The sequence below is a fragment of the Cydia fagiglandana genome, chromosome 7 (genome assembly GCF_963556715.1).
Source record: "Cydia fagiglandana chromosome 7, ilCydFagi1.1, whole genome shotgun sequence".
NCBI classification, from domain to species: domain Eukaryota; kingdom Metazoa; phylum Arthropoda; class Insecta; order Lepidoptera; family Tortricidae; genus Cydia; species Cydia fagiglandana.
The window spans coordinates 15,934,004-15,960,603 of record NC_085938.1 but is presented as its reverse complement, the minus strand read 5'-3'; the positions used below and the strand labels follow the sequence as shown (position 1 = coordinate 15,960,603).

The following is a 26,600-nucleotide window of genomic DNA, read 5'->3' as shown; positions in this document are numbered from 1 at the left end:
TCAGAGCGACGGGTATATTCAGCTTGAAATCTCAAAATTGACTTTTAGCTCAGCTCCCGTTTCGTCTTAAACCTTAAAATATTAGGTAATCAGTTGAATTTTATATACGTATTGTGATACTTGTTTTTCCTTTTTCAGCAGTCAGTTATTTTTTAAGCAGTCGGGTTTTTTGTTTACGTTACGGTTTTCGTGCTGAAAACCTATGGATTCGGTAGCTATAATTCATACAAAGTAAACTCCATCTACATTTAATACAGCTATGTACAGTTAAAGGACTGTCCCTAATCCAGCTAGACGACCTTTCCAAAGATACTTATCGCGACTTGCACCATTCCCCGGGTTAGTGGAATACCGGTAAAACCTGGAGTTACCACAGTTACCAGTACAATTTGACACTGGTACAATTTAACGGGTCAACCCCGGTTTACTGGGATGGTGCAAGTACTCTCTCTATATTCGGTCGTATATGGTGTAATAGCGAGTCGCGTCTGGGCCATGCGTGCGCGCCGCCCGCAGTACTGATCTAGTCCTAATAGAGGACGGGAGTAACCCCCAAAATTTGTGTGAGTGACTTCGCGAGTGAATAAAGTGATGAAGATTCGCTGAGGTAAGATACTTTTGGTAAATACTAATACAGAATTGTGATAATTATTTTAAATATTGTGTAAGAAATTTTGATCTGACTAAACTGTAAAACCGAATTTTTAGACTTGTAAATTATTAATTTATATTTGTGTTCATTAGTGTGCTACTAATTATTCGTTCCTAGAAACAAACAAAGGTACGGTATAACTACACGGGCGTTAAATTTCCTTTACAATTTAATATTAAAATAATTCCTACGATTTCTAAAATAAAACATCCGCGCCAAAACGGTTATTAAGCATTCCTAGCCTATCGTTAAGCACTAATAATGTTATAAGCGCTAAGCTATCCATATTACAAACTTTGGAAACCGCCGCGAGGCCGCAATTTAATCCGGGATTCCGAAAATTCGCGCAATTTAGATCCACAATCCACAACTACTATTCAGCTGCAGGCAATTTTTCGCAGCGTTCGTGTACACGCTCTGCAAGTGATGGGGTGCGATTAATAAAATGGTTTTATTAAGCCTTTGGGGCCGGAAGCTGTTTATAAAATTGGCGAAAAAGTCCGTGTACACACGCTGCGACTAATGTGCATAAAAACATTTAATTACCTACCTACGTCTGACAGTGGACATCCACATTGGAATAACAACAAAAATTTATTACATTAAAACAATCATAAGTACATAGGCAAAGGGTTAGGTAATACATATGTGGGTAGGGTAGAAAAGTGGTTTCAATCGATGTGTGGAAGGGCGGCACATCCACATTATTTTTTGTAAACACACTGCATTTAAAATACCTGTACAGATATTTTTTTATTACTCGAATTTAAAATAAATACTTTTATTATCTACTACTATTCTGGGAAGAAGGAACCTGCTGAGTAGAAAAAAATTAGATTGCAATGTAAAGTTTTTAGGTACCTACTTTTAAGGACTACTATATTACGGACTCATGAAACGATTTGTAAAGTTTTCAAAAGCATTGTGGTAGTTGGTTGAGTAGTCTATATAGAGAAGTTATTTACATTAATATAATTGCATGTAAACATATAGAATACCTACTTGCAATAAATAGGTACCAATGATGATTTAATAACTAAAATTCCTATACATACCGCGTTATATGTATATGTAACGTACTGAAACTTTAAGAATTAACAAATTGCTTTAAAAACACAATACTTCACAATTTATGTTGAGCAAATTCGCCTATAACTTTTTAAAGAAAGTAATGGAGCATAAATATAACAAAGGTCCATGTTTAAATACTTGTATAAATTTTAAAATTTTTCAGCAAGTTGAATTAAGTGCTTTGGCACTTAGTCATTATTTATGAGGCTCGATTTGCGTGATATTAGGTATATTTGCTAGTATCAATCAACTTTGTGTACCTAGGTATTTGCTTTACGAGTATTAGGTACTCCCGACCCCGACCTAAGCATATAGGTAAGTGCAATAACTACTCGGAGTTATATTGTAAGCTATAATAATGAACAAGATTATTATCGAATCATGATTAGATCATTAGATTTACCCTAATAGGTAAAGCATTGGGATTCGAATGTATACCCGAGGCAAAAAGTATAGAAACAACGCTGTTTTCTTTAATGGGTATCTCATGTTTCTTTTATTTGTTTACTTCTCTTACCAACCAACTTAGGTTATTTTATAATATGAATATAAAAAATATTATTGTATATTGGTAACCAAAAACTAACATAAGATTAAAAATACCCCCTAAGTGCTACTTGGCTTACACCATCCCACTAACCTGGGTTTAAGCGGTTAAACCGTTATCGTTAACCCACTGTCAAATTGTACTGGTAACCATGGTAACTCCAGGATTAAACGGTTAACCCGGGTTAGTGGAATGGCGCAAGTTGGCGCTAAGTCTTATACTTACATCCTAATTATATATTGTACAAATTTTTATTGCCTTACAAAATCTTGAACTGACAATCATCGCAACTAGAATTTGAGTAATTAACTTTTAAAATATCCTTTTTACCACATAATTCTCAATGATTACAGTATTATAAATATATTAAAAATCCATTGTACGTAAATCACAGTTTTTTATTGTCATATAAGGTTGATTCCATGTCTTTGGTCTGGGGTGTAATCAAAATCAAATCAGACTTCAGAGCATTTTCGTGTCAATACAAGTTTTATATGTCTTCAGACTAATATTTTTTTTTACAAATTATATCTACTTTAGAAAAAGTTAACTACAAGCAGTCTCAAAACTGTTTATGAATTTTAGCCAAGCCATGAAAGCAAGGCTTTCTGTATAATTTCATTGTAATTTTCGTTGAAAATATCAACGAAAGTTATTTCTTATGCAAATTATATATTGATAAATATTGAAAATATCTCGGATGGTTAATTTGTGAAATCATTAGTCGTTTCCCAAAAATAATACGTATAATTTTCGTTTCATAATACCTATAATCTTAATCATACCTATGTCCTGTCCACGCAAGGTTTTCATAATGATGTTTGCTTTTTATATTGATCTCAAAGCCATATTGTGATAATTACTAGTACAGATATCTGGAGCCATCTCCCACCATAATAATATTTTTACGATCAATCTGGAAATGATCTAAGCGGACGATATTAAGCCGTAATTTTATGGTGACATAAATTCATTTTCGCTCGAGCTAAGTACTCGCGTTCGTTGCCAATTAATTTATGTAATTTATGCAACAATGAAGCGAATGTAGGCCTCGGAGGCGTATCCAGATTGTCAAATCAAGATATATTCGACATTCAAATCAGTGCATCTCTCTCTAGCTGTATGCTACTTGTAGGACGTGGACAAATAATTTTAATATTTTTTTATTTGAATTCGCCTCTAGGCCTTTGTGTGTCTCTGTAAGTCGGTATAAATATATTTCCCAACATTGGAGATTAGTGTTATTTTTGCTCAATGTTGAAAGCTCTTTTTAATTATCTTTCAAATCCCGTCGCTGCGTTGATCAGGTTTTGCACCTACATTATTAAAATATACCAAGTAATTAAGTAGCCACCAACATTTTAATTAGAAATCAGATATTCTTTGCTTTACTGAGCTGAAGACTGTTTCTGGTAGGTATAATAAATAATATTGATAATACACATAAAATTCTTATGAGCTACACGCGTTAGGCAATGCGCCTTGAATAAGATTAATCCTACTTAAAGATACACGAGTGAATTGCAAAAAAAAATGTACGTAATTAAGCTCAGTTAAGAAGCTGTGATTAGTCTTAACTTAATTGATTCATTTGTGTTACGAAAATTAACTATGTAAATTGTATTGTATTGTATTTATTGTACTTAATTCGTACACATATAAGTCTATATCATACGCTAACACACTTTCATGCATCTTATGTACAATTTTTTTGCAATTCACTCACACCGGATATACGTGGAATTTATAAACACAGCAAGTAACAGACTTCAAACCAAATATTATCGGTACGATAGAAATGTTAAAGAAATTGCTATGAAGTGTTTACTTTTTATGTACCTATGTAATTCAGTGACATGTACACATGCCATACTATAAATAAATAACTTATCTACTCTTGATGATATAGCCTTTAAAATTGAAAGCACAGACCAACCACCCCTCGTTTCTTCCTCATAATTTGGTGACTTACGGCGCGGACAATATGAGTAGCATTAGGCTTGTATAGGCAGTTTTCTGTGTCTTAACGTAATGTTATGACCTAGCCCTCGCGACGTCATATTAGCGTCATTGTAGCTCATGATTATGACGCATTGTTGTAAATCAGTCGCGTGTTAGCCAGGAAAAACTGGTGACCATGCGAAGGTAGTGATGCGTGTTTTTACGACCGTGTGCGTTGAGTCGCAACTATTGAGGTACCTATGTTAGTGTATTGGTGAAATAAGTACGTTGTGAGGGACGAGTATTGCTAGTTTTCGGACAAGTGCGTGTGATTTACTGTTATCGGTAACTGAATCACCACACCCGTCATTATTGGAAAGTTTATCGCTCGCACGGCCGTAAGATTTAAGGGAATCTTCGAGGTTATGATCTTATGATAGAGTGACCTTCAATTATGTTATTGTTTCATCATCATCTCAGCCATAAGACGTCCACTGCTGAACATAGGCCTCCACCTTGGACCTCCATACGTGCCGGTTGGAAGCGACCCGCATCCAGCGTCAGCGTCTTATTGTTTAGTTGTATGGTATACATATTATATAATATAAGTAGGTGATGTCAAATTTAGTTACTAAACACTTTTACATATTTGCAATGTAGATACTCCTACGGTTGTTGACTCATACTTCCAAATATTTTATATAAGATAGGTACTAAATTAGTCAGATATGTTTTAATTTAACTAACACTATGTTTATAAATAAAAAAAGTATTAAGTATATGTTTTCAAAAAATATGCACTTCAACAAATTAATTTCAGTAAACGATAGGTACCTGCCTACATCGGAGAAACATATTTCGGAACATAGATACTGGGGTTACTTTTATTTGGTCTCGTTTTTGCCGATTATTGACTACGGTCACTGGATAAAATCTGACTAGCAGTGACTGACGCGGCCTATTTTTTGCAGGGAACGTTTTGCGATATTAAAGGGGACTTATACTGTATACCTACTTGGTGTATCTAATGTTATTTTCATCCGTAAGCATTTTTCGTCTTTACCGTATTCGTATGCTAATATTTCTTTAGAAGGTACGACGAAAACGACATATTAATTTATACAAATTGCACTCGATGTTTCTTCATTTCACGTGGAAGTAGGGGTGCCGTAACAAAACACGGACGGAAAATATTTGATTGAAAAGATTAAGAACCGCTTGCAATTTATGTTCGATATTTTCATGCTGGGATATGGAAATGGAATGAAAGTACTTAAGTAACAAAATGGCTGCTAGTGTCAAGAATACGGTATTATAAGTTTTGGGTATTTACATAGGTGTAAGTAGGTACTTACTTAAGTAGGAATGCTAAGAACACTTTAATTAATCTACTGTGTACATACTTTGATGATTATTCTAAGTATCGCGGACGTCAGCGTACCTTAGATACCGTTCGGATTCAGACTGCACCAGCGTTACTGCTGCAGTAATGTCGCGCCGTAATACTACAGTAGTAATACTGTCAGCTGCGTTACTGCAGGAAACTTCAAATCTAGCATAAAACATGTCTTGATAAAATGTTTTTTTTTGACGTTTACTGCAGTATCTAATCCAGTCGGCACCATTACGGCTGCAGTCTGGTGCACATTACTGCCGAGTGCCGACTGCATTGCTACCACAAATGTCAAAATTTCGTTGCTGCCAGGTTGAATCTTTAATTTGAAGGGAAAACATAAATAAAGTTGCTCCCTTGTTACATTTGCAAACAAAAGTCGATTGTTCCAGAAATATTAGTCTAAAAGAGTACTTAAATCAACTGTGGTGTACACTACATACTTCCTTCTGAGGAAAACAAACTACGCTTGTTACGTATGTCTCATAAACGCGGTTAATTTGACAACCGAACGGTAGCATAAAGATAATAGTCGTACCATTAAACGTTACGTAATGAAAGGGGGGTTTATACGAGCTCGTCATATTTACCTATATGTATAATCTCGCAGGTTGTTGAACCCACCCAGCCGTTAACGCGAAGTGTTCAAATTTCGTTCAAAAGATGCCATTTTTGCAGTAGCCGAGAACAGGGAATTCTTATTAGAACCCAAATTACTTCCAACTCAGAAGTAATGTAACGGTCAGTCGGTTAATGCGTTTTCCTTTCCTTTATTTAGTTAAGGTAAGTTAAGGTAAGAAAGTTTTCAAGAAATGCGGATTTCCACTAACAAAAAAACAAGAGCTTCTCAAGGCGAAGGCGTAATTCGTATATACCTATACTTTTATATCTAAGGGTATCAGTTTTTTTATGGTAGTTATAACTTCCTAACACAAGATCCTCAAAATTTGAGTTTACCGCTACATTTTTATTACACTTATCAGTATTTTTTTGATCGTATAACATTTTAATGGGGCGATTAATAGCTTTACAACTGTACAACGATTGGTAGGTACTTTAGTAATACAAGCGGATGTCACTTTTTGACAGTTTTTGTTAGAAAGGAACTTCCACTTGTATTACAAGTTAGAAACTGCTGAGAAACGGACCCTTGGACATAAAATAGGTAGCATAAATTAAATATTAATTATACAAGTGTTGTTTGCATGACGTTAGATTGTGCCGTATGATTGTTTTCATTATCTTTATCACAGGCCTAGTGCCTAGTTTTTCCTCTGAGTTGGATCATTGGGTTTAGCCTAGACTTTTCTACGAGGTTTTCCAAAATACTCGTTACATAATATATAAATAAAATATAAATTGGCGTTATTTGCTCCTTAAAGTATAGGTAGGTATGTAAAAGATTTAGCGTATAAAAATACTTTGCCAAAAATAACAAAAGCGCTTCAAACTGTTAGTTTAAGAACGTATTCGTAAACAAATAAAAATTCCAATGAATTCCGAAACCAATACAGATTTTGGACAAAACGCAATAAACTCAACCAATATACAGGCTACCTTTTTAACACAAAACTTTTTGCCGAAACTGACCGGAATATCACAAAGAGGGGTTCGTCGAATCTAACGACACAAGTATGCTATATTTGCGAGTATTCTGTTTCGTAAAAAATCTACATTTCGTACTGGCTGTTTGATTGATTCGCAAATATTTTTCTCGAGGCTGTGCCCTGTTTATCAAAAGCTTGTAACTTATAATACGAGTTGAAGTCCCTTTCTAACAAAAGCTGTCAAAAAGTGACATCCGCTTGTTATTATTACAAGTTACAAGCTTTTGAGAAACTAGTACACTAATGATTTGGCGCCAAGGCCTAAACAACGAATGCGTAATCGGAGACCACATTAGCTTGAGGTGCGTTCGGTTACCTTTGGTAATAACACTTCTTTACTAATATGGTGTAGGCGCAGCCCACCTATCGTATACCCACTAATTGTGTCGTTGGTGAAGCAGTCTTGGCAACAATTTATTCGTCCTTCGTCCATTCCAGGGTAACGACCATGAGAAAGTAAAGAATGAGGCATCGCAATGAAATTTGGTAACTGCGTCGTTAATTCTGCTTTAGTTAATTTCGTTAGATATTGTTAGAGCAGAAGACTGGAAACTTGAAATTATGGGAATGTTTTACCGGTGGCCTGCGTTGTATAATTTTAGTTTAGGTACAAAAATGGTTTACCGAGTATTTACTATATAATTATGTTAGGATTAATTATGTTAATATACAGGCCGTCCTTTCCATCTTTAAAAAAAAAAAAAAACATACAACCGAATTGATATCCTCCTTCTTTGAGATTTGGAAGTCGGTTAATAAAAGGCGGCTAATAGGGCCGCTCACAAGCCACTATATGCAGTAATTTCTTAAAAAAGTAATAGCAATAAAATACAGAAATTATTTGAAAGCAATTAAAAAAATTAAACGTGAATCAAAATTTACTTACGTTTTTTATAATTGGAGACGACGCTGGTGCATTTGGTAAAATATTGTTATTAATTTTTCAGTACTTAATTATCTGCGGAACATTTAATTGGACGAAATCTCAACAAAGATAAAAAAAAGAAACCTAAACATTTACCCAGAACTCTGTAGTTTTAGTTTATATCTTCTTGTATTTTTTTCGTACTAACTTTTAGTAAGTGACTTAACTTGAAGTAAACTCTTACTAGACTTCTAACAAGTTTGCGAGAGTCGGAAAAAAATTATTAAGGACTCGGAAGAGTACTTTTTACGTTATTATATTTGCAAAACTTAACGTTAGACTATTACTGCTAAAAACGAATTTACCCTTCAAAAAATTTTAGGAGTACCTATAGTATATTAGAGAAATTTATTGTTTCTTATTTAAGGTCCTCAATTTATCGATACGCCGAAAACCTGTTACTTACTTGGAGTTTCTAATTGGTTTTTGAAGTTGTCCTCATTAATTAATGGAGATGAATTGCTGGCAATTAGATTCACGGTTTACTAACCTGAACGTTATTTCTATTTCAATACATATTTGAAAAAGTTTTATCATAGAACTCTTCCCAAAATACTCCTAAATTAGTTTAGTTGTATTTTCCCTTGTCATGATCCCTTGCAATGTTTATTCTGTGCGGACGCGAGCCGCCGGAATCACCGGGCTTTGTATAGTTGACTTTCTCAATTATCAGAATATTTGCCATCATTTCTTCCGTTTTCCTTACGCCGTTGGCGTTTTTCCGCATCTTAACTGTTTATTATTAGAAGTTAGTGATAGTGTGTCTAATTAATCGAAGATTTTCTTTTTAGGTGTCATTCTTATTAGAGATGTATTGAGGTAGAGCGGAGTTAGTTGAACCAAGGGGCGATTGAACCATAGTCTGTATTAATACAGTAAAATTATACATTTTGCGTTTGCGTCAAATCCGGTAGTTCTGATTTTTTGCAGGCTTATTTATGATGTTGGCCCAATGAATAATCCAAGTTTGTGACCTCGAGCGCCGAACGCAACTTTGTCAAAAATCGAATAAACCGCAATTTTTTTTAGATTTGGGTGATTATAACCCTAAAGTACTAGTTTTTGATAGTAACTTTCTAGGGCGCTTTTAAAGTAGACTAAATTTGCTACAATAAGACACTAGAATTGTCTCTGTACATCTAATATTTACCGAGATAAAGCCTTTCAAAATTTTATAATTTTATGTCAGTTCTTAGCTATAATATAAGGGTTAGGTTGGTCATTTATATGGAATTCATCACCGGCACGTTCTACAAAATATTTATATTCCATAAAAAAATGTATGAGTGCCTATTTTGAAAAAATATTTAAAAATATAAAAATTTAAATATAAAATTTTGAAAGGCTTTATCTCGGAAAATATTAGATGTACAGAGACAATTCTAGTGTCTTATTGTAGCAAATATAGTTTACTTTAAAAACGACCTAGGAAGTTACTACCAAAAACTAGTACTTTAGGGTTATAATCGCCCAAATCTAAAAAAAAATGCGGTTTATTCTATTTTTGACAAAGTTGCGTTCGGCGCTCGAGGTCACAAACTTGGATTATTCATTGGGCCAACATCATAAACAAGTCTGCAGAAAATCAGAACTACCGGATTTGACGCAAAAGAGCCAGGTTACAAAATTCGACTTTACTGGATTATATTTTAATATTATGTTTTTAACTTGGTAACTTCTGACGTTACCATCATCATATTGATTCCTTAAAAAAGAGATTATAAAAGCCATTACTATTTTCCGTCGAGTAAACTTTATGTAATTGTGTAGGTAACTATTTACGAATATGAAATGAGTGACGTTACTAACTAAATTGTTAGATTACAAAACTTAAAAAAATCCAACAAAAAACGCTATGCGCTGATGAAATATCCTGAAAATTGTATCTCTCTTTATAGATGCAGATTTCAGGTGGAGATTGACATTGTGCCGAAGAATATGAAGCGGACATGCACACTATTATCTCTTTTAATATTCACGGAAATTGCAGCAACGTATTATGTGAGTACCCCTCGATGCACTCAATACATCACGTAACGTCAAAGCTGCCCGGCCATGCATAGCCAATGCAACTGACAACGCACCTTCCATAAAAAACGTCTGGCGCTCTGCCAAATTGAAATATGCCCCGCTTGATCAACCGGCGCACCTATTGTATGGAAAATAGAAGTTGAAAAGAGTAACCTAGTTTCCCTAAATGGCACCAAATTGCTGTCGTAAATCACAATGGCTTATTGTTGAAATGTCGTTTGATAGCGAGAGATTTGTCAATTCCTTTTCAGGCTGGAGTAGAAACGTCAGACATGAGTGCTCACAATTATGTTGAAGAGAGAAGGGGGAAGGTTAATTTAAGACATGAAAAAGGATGTGACAACGGGTACCACACTGGTAAGGAACACAAAATACCTTTTTTATAGTTACGTCAATATAAAAAGTTACCAAATAGGGATGGCACAAATAAAACAATAGGTAGTAAAAAAACTTATTGTGGATTATCAAGGCGACATGAATTTGAATTGGGTGCACAAGCGCCTTATCCAAAGATCACTTCTTTCGAAAACGTCAGCGAAAAAATTATTTCAACTTAAGTCGAGAGCGCGCACTGTAAGTTGAGAGTCAGCACTTATTCCAGGTGTTAAATATGGAGTGCACATTGGTTTTATTCCGTTATATGCATTTGACGAATCAATATGATATTGAAATTGTATTGGATGTGTGCGATCGCTTGTACAGTGAAAATGAGCAAATTTTTAAATATAAAGACACCTCAACAGCGGATAACTTAATTATTAACTTACAGTAAGAATAGATTTTTAACAAACTTTAAATCGATACTTACACAGTAAACAGTGTTTCACAAAAAACAAATTTATTCTTTAAGTTGTGTTTTATGTTTATTTTGTTAGGTAAGCAAATTCCTTCAAAGTAACTCTTCCAATTTTGTAGTAATGTTATTATAGCACTTACTATAGCAATCAATTATCTGTTAGCTTAAAGTCTGGTTCAGATTCAAGCGAGCGCCTAACAAAGTCCTTTAAGCCTTCTTAGGCGGTCATCATACTGAAGTGGTTTCCGTATTTTGGTTTGTGAGCACTGCGGTAAAGGCATTCCAGTGTGATAACAGCAATATAATATGGTACATATTTTCGGTTTACCATTTTTTGGAGATCTGCCTTCACTTTATCTTCCCATTACATCATTACATTTTTATATTGCGAATTAGGTCCCTGGATGGCGTGGAGCGCGTGGAGTGGGTGCCGGGACGGGCGGCGCTCGCGGCGGCGGCACTGCCTGCGGCGGAGGCGCTGCGGCGACGCGCTGCAGGTCCAAGTGGCAAGGTGGGATTACAGTTGGAACATCTCTAAGAGTCTAAGTTGGATGTAACTTTGTTTTAATCCGAGTAATAATCCAACTTCCAATAAGTAGGGATAGATCTTGGCTAGGCCAATAAGACTTCAGTTTTGAATCGAATGTTTTCAAACTCTGCCTATAACAAACTCCGTCTTCATTTTGAAGGTAATATCTACAGTTATATAAAATATACAAATATAAAATAGTAATCAAAAGGTACTTTGTTTTTCTAAAACATAGGCCATAACCTATACTCGCATTGAATTAAATAGATCAAATACACGTTCAATGCATTCCAATTGTGTAGATATTAATGCAATGCACACTGGTGCAGATATTTCTTGCTGCAGTAGAAAATGTATCATTGAGCGATAATTATTTCTACTAAATTCAGTTCTAATAAAAATCGTCCCCCATCTACAAATTGAAAAAGAAAAAGAAGTCACTTCAGATAGAGGTGCCCAAAGTTGCTATTTTTTTTTCAATATCAGTAATATATTTATGATACAAGATTTAACATACTCAAATGAAATTTAATAAATATTTTACTCATACTATTTAAAAAACATACACATTGGGAGTATACTTTCCAAGTTCTGAGCTTTTGTGAGCTAATGAAGCTAGAGTTAGTGCGCCACGCCATTCAGCTCAGAAATTCTGAATGCAGTCCTAAGATGAGGACTTCAATGTTTCGAGTTTGTACTAAAACTAGTTGGGATATCGAATGACTTTCCCAGACTACTCGCTCTCGTGTTCTCTGTTCTTCGAAAGTAGAACGAATTTTAAGAACGGTAAAATCTACTTTAGAATAAAGCCTGTAAGGAAAAAGGGCTGTTGAGAAGGCAGCTTTCGTATTCAATACGTATTTTGTATTTCGTATGCATTTTGTACTGCCTACGCAGAAACGAATCCCGAATGGGCTTAATACTTAAAACTTATATGCATCGAAATTTATGTGATTGGGGTTATTAAGGGGGGTACCTTATAAGTCTAGGTAGAATAAAATTGAGAAATGAAGAATCATAAATTAACTATGAAACTGTACAATCTTGCCTCTCTCGTCTTCAATATTGAAGAACTTAACTAGTGTTTCCCAGTTTCATAGCAACAAATCAAAGAGACAAATTCAATTCCATAGACAATAGTTCCGGGCCGAAATTCACCGAATCCCAATGACCGTTTGTTTACAAATATAGCGTGTTGACAGTAACTTTGTTTACAGCTGCGAGTTCCAGAGAAACCTCGTGCCACCTGCGTCGCTGCATATACAATCAGTAAGCATATCATATCAGCTACTATAGTTTTCCCCCTTAATCATAAAACCTCTGTGAAAGTTTGTCTCTTTCTAACAAACAGAAATGTCAAAATGACGAATAGGGACTAACGATTAGATATCAACGATTTGTTAGATTTATCGTTTATGAACAACGCCATTAGAGTGCCTGCGAGTTATGTATGACATGACGTTTAGTTAAAGGGCTTACAATTAATTTAATACATATCAGGTAAACGTACTGATGCTCGACGCGGTTTCAGTACATGTCATCTTGAAACTTAAGTCATTGTCAATAGAGGTGACAGCAAGGTGTCATCTATTGGGCATTAGCATGTCGTTCAATAGTACGTTTACCTTACCTCTTCGCAAGAAACTTTCTACAAAGTTTTCAGTTTCATGAATACCACCAACTATATCGAATACTTTATACACATAAATGAATACATCGTCTGAATCATACGAACTATCCCTTAGTAACAGACGTAGTTTAAATATCAGAAACAAAGCAACAATTAATATCGAGAACAAAACGTACAAACTGTGAATAGATGAATTAAACACGAGGGAATGTTTGTTTTCAAATACTCGTAAAGTCGATGAATTCTGTATGTTTGTCGATAATAACACCTGTTCTATTAAGCTACTATTCTGAGCGAATGTTCCAAAAAAAGTATAAAAACACATATTGTTGAAACAAAGCCACTCTCGAGTCAAAACAATTGAACCGTGAATAACTTTTTATACGAGGGGCAAACTGAAAGTGTTTAGAATAGAAAAAGCTGAAGTAATTAGGACGTTACTCTTTATTTTAATGCGTGCTTTATCTCTTTCTGACCACGAGTACAAATTTTCATTAGGATAGGATTACCCTGAAGCGCACACAGCTCATTCTTCCAATGCCTTTTTTGTATGGCGATTTTAGGTCCTCGGAGGTTTTGTATGAAATTCATGAGGTACCCATCGGGATTCAAGCTTTTTTGACCAAAATAATTTAAGCAATTTTTTTTTAACAGTGTCATATGAATACTGAGGGATATCAAAAACTACTGATATACAATTTTTTGCCAGTATTTTTTATTAACTGCACAACTGTGCGATGTAAACTTTTGACGTCACTCTTGAATGACATGCTTCTCTATGATCATCCGTTGAATAACTACAAAAGCGATTAAATGTGTAATTTAAAAAATAAACAGACGTACAAGAACTAGGTTTCATTATGAAACTATAACTGAAGCCTACTGTAACTCTGTTGTTGGCTGAGCCCACAATGAAAATCGTTATAAATAGTAATACGAAAACATTCTTAGGTCGAAATTGGAATAACGCTCGACGTACAATTTCCAAATTGCTATCAATCCTGAAACACAGATAACGACCAAATTGCATATAGGTACCTCAAAAAAAGTATAAAGAGTTATATTTTCATAAATAATATGCCTCTTTTTGTTATATGATCTCTAAGTAGCCTTTTCTAAGAACTTTCAGAGTTGCCTACGTAAAGTGTCATTTTATTGTAGAACTTGCTAACTATGTAAACAAACTGTACTTTATGATGAATAATATACTACTTATAAAGTTTTTAGACAAGAAATATTCTCTCAAGTAAGTATGCAAAAGTACCTAGTAGGTATATAATTTCACAGAAGTTTGACGTTTAAAATAACACGTGCACTGCGTGGGCTATCAAATCCGCTGCAAACTTTTCTTGGTCTGACTCTACCAGAATTTTCAAGTTAGTGAAGAGTCTGTATTTAATTATTTAAGAAAAGAGGTATTCACTGTAAGCCAAGTCAGGGTTTAACAAAGAAACAACAACAACAGGGGTCTATTGGGGGGTGTACCCCTGTACATTGCTACTCGGTAAATTTTCAAAAAATTATTACGGGGTCGTAATTAAGTGTAACTTAAAAATAACTTCTCAATTAATGATTTGATAATTTCTCAAAAGCTTTGATACGTCGTCTCGTACCTCTGATTCTTATGGAGATAGCTCTTATCACAGAAATTTTGACCTTAACTTTCAGCCAGAAAAATATTTGTCAATATGCCTTTAACCACTGTATACATCCCATCCCATCATCATACGTAGACATTGTATACTAAAATTGAACGATTTAAATATGTTTATTTTTATTACCAGATCCAGACAATCCAAAGTCGCCAGTTAGATATGAACGAGGACGTCCAGAAGAGATTCCGAGGTTTCTCGGCGTGGACCCCATGGAGTTCCTGTTCACGGCGATGTACTACCGTCAGAAAAAGGTACTCATTAAAGGATAACTCACGTTAGACTGGGCCGTGTCTAGGCCGGAGCTTCCGGCGCATCGTTTTCTATGGAAAACATCACGTGATCGCCTGTCATCTCATAGAAAAGTAACCGCTGGAAGCTCCGGCTCGGACACGGCCCGGTCTAACGTGAGTCATCCTTAATTCTTACCCAAGACAAAATTTGTCGCCTCCCTCATTCATTGACCTGTATTATCTGTATTCATTTGTAATTGTATTCAATATTGGAGACGAGAGAGGTGACAAGATGCTTCACTTTCATCAGAAAGTGTATTTCTACCTGTCTTCTTTTAAGTTATTTCGCTTTTACTGAACTGTGACGCGGTGGGCAAAGTTATGTTAAAGGGCAAAGTTTTATACTGTTGCGGTACCAATTTACTATTACTATTTTTATTAATTGACGCGGGCACCTGGCAGTTGTTCGTCGGTGGAGGTCAGACTAGTAATAAGGATATGGACACCCTGACTAGAAAGTTTGCTATATAAATTCTATAAATTTTCCGGAAGCTATTAGTGTAAGGATCTGATCTGACAACCAAAATTCGAATACGGCTGTTAGACCATTAGTTTCAAAACTGCATTCCGAAAATCTGAAACAGTAACTTGATATACGTACTACGTGACATCAGCTTTAAATTAAACTGGCTTACGTGGCTGCAGTTATTATGAACAATTTTAAAATTCTATGTACAGTCGCCATCAGATATATCGGAGCGGCTAAGGTGCTCACAATCATCTGAACACGCCTCTATTGTCAGGGCGTTAGAGTGCGTGTTCAGATATTGTGAACACCTTGGCTGCTCCGATATATCTGATGGCGACTGTACAGCAACATGTGGATACTATTCAAAATATACGGTACTCTATTTATTTACTAATCACGTGATTTATGGATATTGCTAAATGCAAACAGAATACTCTTTACCGCACTGTGGTTTGGCAGAAGAATGCATTATTTAGTTGTAAGTAAAATTGAGAATAAATGCTTTATTTTATTGGCACCTCAATAAAAGGTACAGCTATTTTGGGTATTCGTTTCTTGGCATTTTGGCAATTCGATCCATTAGACATTTTTGTAGCGACAATTTTCGCTTCTTTCAGCATCTGATGCATTATCTTGTCAAAGGATTGCACACTTTCGTATTTTTTTTAGGGTTCCGTACCCAAAGGGTAAAACGGGACCCTATTACTAAGACTCCGCTGTCCGTCCGTCTGTCACCAGGCTGTATCTCACGAACCGTGATAGCTACGAGTAGACAGTTGAAATTTTCACAGATGATGTATTTCTGTTGCCGCTATAACAACAAATACTAAAAAAGTACGGAACCCTCGGTGGGCGAGTCCGACTCGCACTTGTTCGGTTTTTTCTCTTTCCCTTTCTTCTGATTGTGTAACCATAAGGCCGTACTACCCCAAATTAAGTTCTGAACTAGCGAGTCTGTTAAATGGTAAAACGATAGCATAAATTTCGCCCGATACCACAAACCCAGCTGGCCATATCTTGTTATAAAACGGACAGCGTAAATTCAAATTTGCTCCAGTCGGGGCTTTTAACAGGTATTTTAAAGTCTCTACTATCTTTTAATTGCAACGCAGTGAAGGCAGCGAGATCCCGAGCGATAAGCTTAATTCCGTGCCGCTGTATTTGTTATTTACGGGAATCGTAGGTACTAAAATTGTTATCGTTCACGGAGCCGGCGACGATAAATCTTTTCATAGGGCATTAGCTCAAAATGATGTCTAAAGTAAAAGGAAAAAAATATGGTTGTCTGTAAAATCGGTTTACGGACGATAATTTTGCGTGATAACGTCGTAAGAAAACCATTACATTACAGATTTGTCCACAACGTGGCACTTTTTCGTGCATGCTACCGGTGTCCATCGATTTATAAGACGTCATCACGTAAAAAGAAGTAGACCACGAACGAGAGCGAGAGAGGATACAAGGAATGAAATATAAATAAATGTGTTTTGAGATCAACCTATTAATTTTAATCAAAAATGAAAATAATACATTGCATACATTTTTAACTTTTTAATTGGCGATAACGAATCGAGAATAAATTAATTTATCACACTTCAATAAAATAGATCAGTTTGGTAATTAAAGCAAATAAGTTTGGTAATTAAACTAAATGTCAACATAGTTTGGAGGCCGAAATCAGTACTTGCAGGCAGGTATCATCACCACTTATTTAAATCCATTATTAAAGTACATTTTAACTCTTTACATTGCTGTGATGCAATAGTTTGTCGTAACTCATAAATTCACTAAAAGCCATTCATGGTGGAATAAATTGCGTAAATTGACTCGAACCACGCTTAATGCTTTGATAAGAATGGATTACCAACACTGAAACCTGGGCCACATTTAGAAACAAAAATCCAATACCAATAAACCTAAGGTAGGTGGGTAAGTTTTATTTGTTTATTTTATTAGTTTTAGTTTTAATTTATTTAGTTTATACTTAATTTTAATAATACCAATAAAACATAAATTCAATGCATCATACCTGCGTCACATTTGCACACAAATGTGTTTGTGCTTAAGGGAGGCTGTTCGTACGCAACCGAAACATTTTTGATATAATTAGATACGTCAAGTATGTATTCGGGAATAAGGTTTCATGTTAGCGCGAGAGGTAATTTCTGATATTATTCGTGAGTAATATTAAACAGTCAACGATCGTTTGTGAAGTAATCTGGTAGCTATACATAGTTTACGAGTACTTAGGTATTGTAAACACCTAGATATTAATTATTTAAAGATAGTTTATTATTCAAGTAGGCATATTACAATGATCTTATGAACGTCAAATAAAGCTACACCAGCTCCAACCCTACACCTCTGCCTCGAGAAGATTTATAATCCCCCTTAATTGGAGGAGAGTATCCGAATTTGGTGGACATTTGGTGCTACATTACGACACCGGTGCTATAATAAGCACATTACGTAACTATATCGAAAATTTAAAGGGCCACATGTACTGTAAAACGTTGTACGATACACGTGAGAATAGGTAATTTTATGAATAAGGGGGAATGTACAATTGTACGGACTGGACAATTTGTAATATTTTACATAATTTTACATTTAATAAGCATGTAATTGGCTCGTATAAATACTTAAAAGGAAATTGTTGTGTATTGAAATAAATCTCTTCTAACCAGTAATACTTTTTTTACCAATAATAAATGCAAAGGGTTGGCAAACTTTTGAACAAAATAGTCAACCACAGTAGAAATTTAATCACGAATTTTAAGGAATCTCAAAACATCACAAAAGTTATTTCTAATGTTCGAATTCCTCGAAGTGTTAATTGTTTGGGTATCGATGTCGTGGCTTGGCCCGAAAACCGTGGTTTGCGATTTCTGGATTCTATTCGTTGATAAATTTCCTAAATTAGTAATATTTTATTGTACTTTTATATTGAGATGTTGACATTAAGTAAGTTGCTTTTTCTTATCATTGACATACAGGGTGTAATCGTTAAGTGTGGCCAGGCCATAATTCCGTAAATATAACAGATATCAGAAAACTTCCAACTGATATCGAAAGTGCGTTACCCAATGAGTAAAATGACATTAATAACGTTTTTTAAATAAAAGCAGAAATATCCCAAACATTAACTTCAAACCCTCCCATACATTTAGTACGACGAATCATCACCCCTTAAAGAACGTCGATGTCGTAAGAGATAAAATTGCTTGAGATTAATTAATTGTGATAATAAATTGTAATAAAATATTAAAACTACCGTTTATGAAATAATAATTCTAACATTTATTTTTTAAGTAATTAATTTTTTTGATTACAGTAGGTGCTCGAAGTGACGCCCTTATTGTGCGATACATTGACGGGCCTTCTTAAATGTTTCTAAATGAACTATTCTTAAAATTTGCGGTGTGATAAAATAAATGATGTCAGATTTATTATTTCATAAACAGTAGTTTTATTATTTTATTACAGTTTCTTATCGTAAATAATGAATCTCAAGCAGTTTTATCTCTTACGACACCGACGTTCTTTGAGCGGTGAGTCGTCGTACTAAATGTATGGGAGGGTTTGAAGTTAATGTTTGGGAAATTTCTGCTTTTATTTAAAAAAAGTTATTAATTTAATTTTACTCATTGGGTAACGCACTTTCGATATCAGTTGGAAGTTTTCTGATATCTGTTATATTTACGGAATTATGGCCTGGCCACACTTAACGATTACACCCTGTATTTCAAGTATTTCAAAATTAGAATGCGCGCCGCATCGTAGACTCCTCTGGCGGCGCTAATGTATAAAGATTGGATTATTGACACAACATAATGTGAATTTTAATTCGTTTGTGGTGAGAGCTGCGACTGAACATCTAGCGATCTTCACCAAGGAGGAGTTATGGCCGAAGGCCCCGAAGGGTGTCAAATTTCGGCGGTTCCGCGGCCGGCTCCCTGACACTGCGGGGTTTCGTAATGCATCGCAACCATAATGTATTTTGTAGTGTTTAGTTTTAAAATATATTTTTTATTATATTATGTATGCTAGTTTTAAGGTATAAGTATATATAAGCCACTGGTTTTTTTTGTCAGAGGTTCAATGTTCATTGGACACTGCCAGTCCGGTTTTACCGACTCAGCTGGGATTGCTCCAGCTACCTACGGACTGAAACCCTTCCACCCTGTCCAGTGTTACGTCTCCAAAAACGCAGTGCTATCAGTATACACTTTGTTTTCTGGTGTGTTACTGTGTGATCCGGGATATAGTGTTTGTGTAGTGTGAATGATGCCTGAAATAAAGATTTTTATTTAATTTCATATATATAAGTAAGTAAAGTAAGTGTTTTACACTTTATTGTACAAAAAAACAAAACAGGAAAAATAACATTCGTCATTAGTACAAAGGCGAACTTATCCCTTTAAGGGATCTCTTCCAGTTAACCTACCATATACCAGTTAGTTATATACCATTGGTGCAGGTACTGTCGCCGGCCAGCCTTATGTGGGCGGAAGGTGATCCGCCAGAGCGCACTCTGCTACCTCGAGGGGAGCTTCTGCCACCGCTGGATCCGCGGGCGCATGCGCCGCAAGGACCCAGGTGAACTTGCACATAGGTACTCTAACTTTACCTAACCTAGTCTATATACTTGAGTTATAGACCGACCGCTTAAATGAGTCCTCGCCTGCGCCGTTCGCCTGCCGCCCGCACCTTCCCCGCCACCCTTAGTCGTCACTCCCCGTCGTCCCCGTACCGCGCAGACGGTGTCTCATTTAAGCGGTCGGTCTATAGTGCTTGATCGATTAATATTGCTTATTATGAAGACTGTTCACGGATAAAAGTATTCATTTCCATTGTCATACACATAACCGGAATAAGTAAAAGCTTCGTCGAAATATAATATTTTAAACTTTCGCGTTTTGAATACATATTAACTCACATTATAGACATTATAGATTATTAAGGTAATTGAATATAATTCGCGTTAGACCCGTCTATAATGTGAGCTTCGTCGAAGCTTCAAAGAGTATTTGACCGGTTTTGCCATACTTTAATGGTATTAATCTTAGAATATATTTATTTAAAGTGGACCATTTATTGTCTTGGATGAGACTTGATCTGGACCGATACATTTAAAATTTATTCTAAGCTTGATAGCATAGTTCGCAGACGTTTCTGCTTGTTAAAAAATATTTTTTTATGGTAACTTGAAAATAAGATATTCCAAAGTGAGTTTTGAACATTTTATGAATAAACTTGAATGGTAGTAAAGTTATAATTAAGTATACATATTATGTGTATTCAGTAAAAAGTTTAAGCTGAAAGTAAAATAAAATTTCTTTTATCCATGAACAAACTCAACTACTACTAAAACAAAATATTGAATTTATGCGAAACAACAATAGAAGTCTCAGTGTCATGAATATTATGAAAAACAACATACATACATACATCACTGGCTCAGTGACCCAAATAGGATCTTGGCCTCTGACACAAGAGAGCGCCACTCTGCCCTTCGCGCCAGTTGGGTATTCCGAGGGCGGGCAGGTCTTTTTCGGCTTCACTCCAGCGGTATCTGTGAAAAACAAACTTAACAAAATCTTATCATTGGTTTGTTTCAGAAAAAACCGCACCCAACAAGCACTCGCACGTAGTAGAAACAATGCCGCCACCAGCGCTAGCGATCCATCCTGAAGACACGCGGGTCACGCCCAACGTGAAGCTCGAATGTGGTAGAATAGGGCAACGTGCCACTGCGCGAGCGCGGCTCCGCGGCATGCTACGGATCATCGGCGGCAGGCCGGCGCCGCCTGGCAAGTGGCCGTGGCAGGTCGCCGTACTTAACCGGTATAAGGTAAGTTTGCTGTTCGGATCATATTTTACTAACAATACGCGGGTTGTACTAAGCAGAGCTGGAATGTAGTAGATTGGGAACATGCGCATCGGTGCGTAAATAAGCACGCGCTTTCCGGGATATGCTTGGGAACATCCTATTGTTTAATTGGTAATTTTGAAAGTGTTATTGCTTTACAACTTATAACTATGCCCTCAAAATAAATCAAGTTCAGAAAGGAGAAAAGAGAAAAATAGGAATGTTGATGACAATAATTTGTTATGCGGACGATAGTATTGGGGATGCCTATTAGTCCTATTACACAGGCTGTGTCCAGTGTCAACAGAGATGCTGTTATGTTAGAATCGTAAAAATATTGTGTGTTGAGATTCTTCAAAAAAGTAGTGTACTGGTTATTAAAAGGTCGACAACGCGCACATAACACCCATGGAGTTGCAGGTGTCAAAAGGTACGGTGATAGCTTTTCATCAGGCGGCCCGCATGCCTCTTTGTCGACATGGTATTAAAAAATATATAATGAATGTTATCGCGGCGAAATTTACTTCTTGAAGACTATTTGTCTGTGATTAGCAGATCGTTTGCTGGGCAATGTCATAATAAAATGCCAGAGAAAGAAAAATATGCCTAAAAATATATGACGACTTTTAATTAATGTCAAAATTACGGAGGTTAAAGAAGACAAATGAATCCCTGCCAGTCAAAACACGCCAACGAGCCGTTCTCGAGACCTATAAATTTGCGCTTATATTCATCTATGCCCCTTTCAATAACATGTCACTCCCGCAGTGATGTGTAGCCGGCATAATTCAAAGTTATGATGTGAAGTATAGACAGACTCATCTACAAACTTGTAGTCACCACTCATTCAAATAATATTATGTAATGTAATACACAAAACGATTATTAATTATTACATACATAGTAGCAACTTAAGTTAAGCAAATATTCTGATTCTGTTACCAGTTAGCAAAGACATACCTATGTACTCGTAACTCCGTAGGTATATGATGAATTAAGTCTAAGGAAAAAAAGGCATCGGAAATCAAGAAAAAGTCATTCTTAGATAGATGGCGCCACACCTTTGGCCTATGTAATGCTCGGTTAGATGGCGTTGATACCGTTTGATATGTTTAACAATTTTAACACATATCAGTGAAAGAACATGGGTCAAAATCATAGTATAAAAAATACGTAGGTATAGGTTAATTTTTTGCTATTTTAATACATTTTCATTTTTAGTTTATTCGTGTGTCGATAAATGACAATAAATTTACTGTGACTGCAAAATTTACTATGACAGTAACAGTAACCCTCTACACTATCTATTCTCTTTGCAGTTAGTAACTAAACAATAATAATATGTTCCGTTAGAAACAATTAGACGAGCAGAGCTATAAACCTTTCAACGATATAATTATTCTCTTGGCAGTTTCATGAGCGTTGTTACGACAGTAGATATATCTATAGGACATATAATAACAAGATCTCTCTTTACCTTAACAACAATCTTAACTAAGAAAGGATCGGAACTAGGATAGATACTTGGAAATAAAGCTGTGGGTTAGTAACCTGAAAACTTTCTTAATAAGTTATTATTTCTGCCCTTAGGCGGAAAGTTGTAATTGTAATTGAGGAGAACGTGATTTACGGTTTAGCGAATCAGCAAGTTGGAAGTTTGATAACATCCAACATACCTACGTCGCTTAGGTATCCAATTTTCATTATAAAAATGTTTATATGTAACCCACATTTAACACTTATTAACATTTTCTTGCCGGCACTAACAGCTGTTGCTAAATTTAGTAGGTTATCTATATGTTTAAATAAAATAATCTAAAAAAAAAATTATACGTTCCATGATTTATTTACGAAGCAGCTATGCTTAGTTTTCAAAAAGCGAAACCATTAATATACTTAATTCCTAGAAGCATTGTGTGATTTATGTTGGCCTTGCATTTCCTGGAAAATGGGGTTTTGTAAAGAAAATTGCTACATATTGAATTTTAGATCTTTCGTCCGATAAAACGTAGGTAGACATTAGAAAACACTCAACGGGCTGAAATTCGTTTCACTAAAATATGTTAAAGCACAAAAATAAAAGAAGTTATGCACAAACACATTCAAAGTGTTTCTGAGTGGAGACCAAATATGACTTGAATATAAAATAAAAAACTAAAAACGCTTTCATTGCGTATTCGGGACAGTACTTTATGATAAACGGTGGAAGCGCTGGTGGCCTAGCGGTGAGAGCAGAGACAGCAGAGAGCAATCTGGAGGTCGCGGGTTCAAACCCCGGCTCGTACAAATAAGTTTTTCGGAACTTATGTACGAAATATCATTTGATATTTACCAGTCGCCTTTCGGTGAAGGAAAAGATCGTCGGGAAACCGGACTAATCCCAATAAGGCCTAGTTTACCCTCTGGGTTGGAAGGTCAGATGGCAGTCGCTTTCGTAAAAACTAGTGCCTACGTCAAATCATGGGATTAGTTGTCAAGCGGATCCCAGGCTCTCATGAGCCGTGGCGAAATGCCGGGATAACGCGAGGAAGAAGACAGAAAGAAACGGTCGGTCATGTTTGGTTCGATTTGATTGTCCAAATCATCCGGCTGTTCCATTAATCCATTAATAAAACGGAATTGTATGTATATTAAAAGATTTAAAAGCTAAACCAAGTACCTATCTTAACATTTTATCGTGCAATGTTTTCGTTGTTTATTCATAATCTGCTCCAGCTAAGCGTTTGACACTCCATCTTTGTTGTACAGACAGTTTGTTAGCGGCTATGATTTTGCATTCTCCAAAGAATAAAGGCGTTTTATCGCTCGTCAGGCAACCGTCAAGTTTAGAACAATGGCGGAGAATATTTTGAACAGGAACTCTTATAACTCGATGCCTCGCATGACGAACCTAGCTTGGTGGCCACGGCCACCAAGATACTGGTATATTATTTAGGTCACAACTATCCATCGTTATGCCTACGGATCGTACATCAAAACGAACCTGGGAGCCGATTTTTTAATTTCGATCGCTCGATTTCGTCACTCGAAAATCGATGGAAAACGGTGAAATGCTAATTTTTGAAATACGAGCGATCGAAATTTGGAATCTATTGGTATTGACCACTCGATTTCAATTCTATTAGTAGAACTTAAATGCCTAGTAGCGGAGATATTATTTAAAGAAATACACGAAATCGAGTGGTCGAATTTCAAAAATCGGCCCCCTGTACACGCATATCCTTTTAATGAAGGAGCGGAGAGTGTTATTGCGTTCTGTGATTTTGTTATAAATAATAACAGTATGTCTTTGGTCTTAATCATCATTAGGTGCATTTTAAATATCTTTTGAGCATTCTGTTAAGCGTGTAGGTAGGTGTGTGAAGCCACCTGTTGGAAGATCAATTAAAATATTTACTCAGGGCAGCATTCGAGTTTTAAAGATCTGTTAGTAAATATACCTATTGATTTGTTAATAATATGTATGTACGCTACATTTTCTATGATTATTACTCGTTCGAATATACACGTACGATTATACACATATATAAGTACGATCGAGATGATCTGTACTATCACTAGGGAAGAAAAAAGATATATATCAACTAGCATGACAATGGAGTATGGCGTACCACAAGGGAGCGTCTTAGGACCCCTATTGTTTTTAATTTATATTAATGACATCACCAGTAGTACCCAACATCCAATGATACTCTTCGCAGACGACAGCACAGTATTTATAGAACATGATCAAGCCCGTGACTTTGAATATGATATTAATACAACTTTTCATAACATTATTCAATTAAATAATATAAAAATAAATTTGGAGAAAACGAAATTCATGCAATTTACTCAAAGAAAAACAGTTCCAGATATAAGCATAGAATACGAGGGGCAAAATATTAACAAAACCCTAACACAAAAGTTTTTAGGGATTCACATAAACCACAATATGTCGTGGGAGACGCACTGCACAGAAGTTTGCAAAAAAATGTTAAAGTTTTCCTACGCTCTATATCGGTTACGGAAAACAGCTGATCGTAGTACTGTCTTAACAGCCTATCATGGTTTTGTTGCATCCACTTTACGATATGGGATAATATTTTGGGGCAACTCAACATACAAGAATGTATTATTCCTAGCCCAAAAGAGATGTATTAGATCAATATGCGGATTAAAACGAGTGGAAAGCCACCAGACCCTTTTTAAAACACTAAACATTTTAACGTTGCCATCTCTCTATATATATGAGTGCTGCGTATTTGTTAACTCAAATCCTGGTCTTTTCCAAAGTAGAGAGCCCCCACAAGGTTTCAATTTACGTCCTAGGAACCCTGGTGTTCACCTAGAAGCTTGCCAAACTAGCCTTATGCGCAACAACATTGTAACAATGGGCCCAAAGCTGTACAATAAGCTACCATCGGACTTCAAAAGTACTAGTCCAAAGAAATTTAAAAGTTTATTGCGAAAATTTCTTTTGGAAAAATGTTATTATAATGTTCAAGATTTTTTGTGTGATAGCAGTATGTAATGAGATAGTGACCTTTAAATTATTTCCTAATTATTCCTAATTTTAATTTGACTTTTAAACTGAGAACATTGTAAGTTTTTATTACTAGTTGTAGGTTGGTATATTATGTTAAGGTCAGTTGGCATTTATAATTTTAAACTTATTTTTTCCCAGTTTGTAACTTATATTTTAACTGTAAATAATTGTATTACTTAGTTATATTTTAAATATCGTAAGCCGTAAGGTACATCATAGCTGCTGCATTGAAAAAACACCCTATCACCTGTACTAATGTATTTACACCTATGATGACGAAATAAATTATTGATTGATTGATTGATTGATTGATCGAGATACACAGGCGAGTCAGAATCAGATCAAATTGACATCAATTTATAAATTCTAGTGAGTATCCTATTCAGTAACAAATTCTCGCAATTCACAGGAAGCATTCTGCGGAGGTACGCTGATATCGCTCCGCTGGGTAGTGACGGCGGCGCACTGCGTCCGAAAGCGCCTTTACGTACGTCTCGGCGAACACGATCTGCTTCTTCGGAACCGGGGTGAACTCGAAATGAGGGTCACCGAGGCTGTCATCCATCCTCTGTACGACCCTGACACGGTCGTCAACGACGTCGCGATGCTACGGTAAGCTATAAATAGTTGATTACTTTATGGCTCCTCTACACGATGGGCCAAC

The 26,600-nt window shown here is 35.8% G+C and overlaps 1 protein-coding gene across 1 annotated transcript in view; it reads left to right on the top strand.

The window, feature by feature from the left end:
• Positions 1-572: 572 nt before the first annotated feature.
• The window catches only part of LOC134666235 (vitamin K-dependent protein C), a 44,221-nt gene continuing 18,193 nt past the window's right edge, over positions 573-26,600 (top strand). Inside the window, exons 1-9 of the mRNA XM_063523387.1 lie at positions 573-607; positions 10,035-10,137; positions 10,419-10,524; positions 11,360-11,474; positions 12,710-12,761; positions 14,907-15,028; positions 20,017-20,135; positions 21,158-21,390; positions 26,346-26,548. Coding sequence (XP_063379457.1) covers positions 10,075-10,137; positions 10,419-10,524; positions 11,360-11,474; positions 12,710-12,761; positions 14,907-15,028; positions 20,017-20,135; positions 21,158-21,390; positions 26,346-26,548 — 1,013 coding nt within the window. The 5' untranslated portion in view covers positions 573-607; positions 10,035-10,074. The remainder of the gene's footprint in view (positions 608-10,034; positions 10,138-10,418; positions 10,525-11,359; positions 11,475-12,709; positions 12,762-14,906; positions 15,029-20,016; positions 20,136-21,157; positions 21,391-26,345; positions 26,549-26,600) is intronic.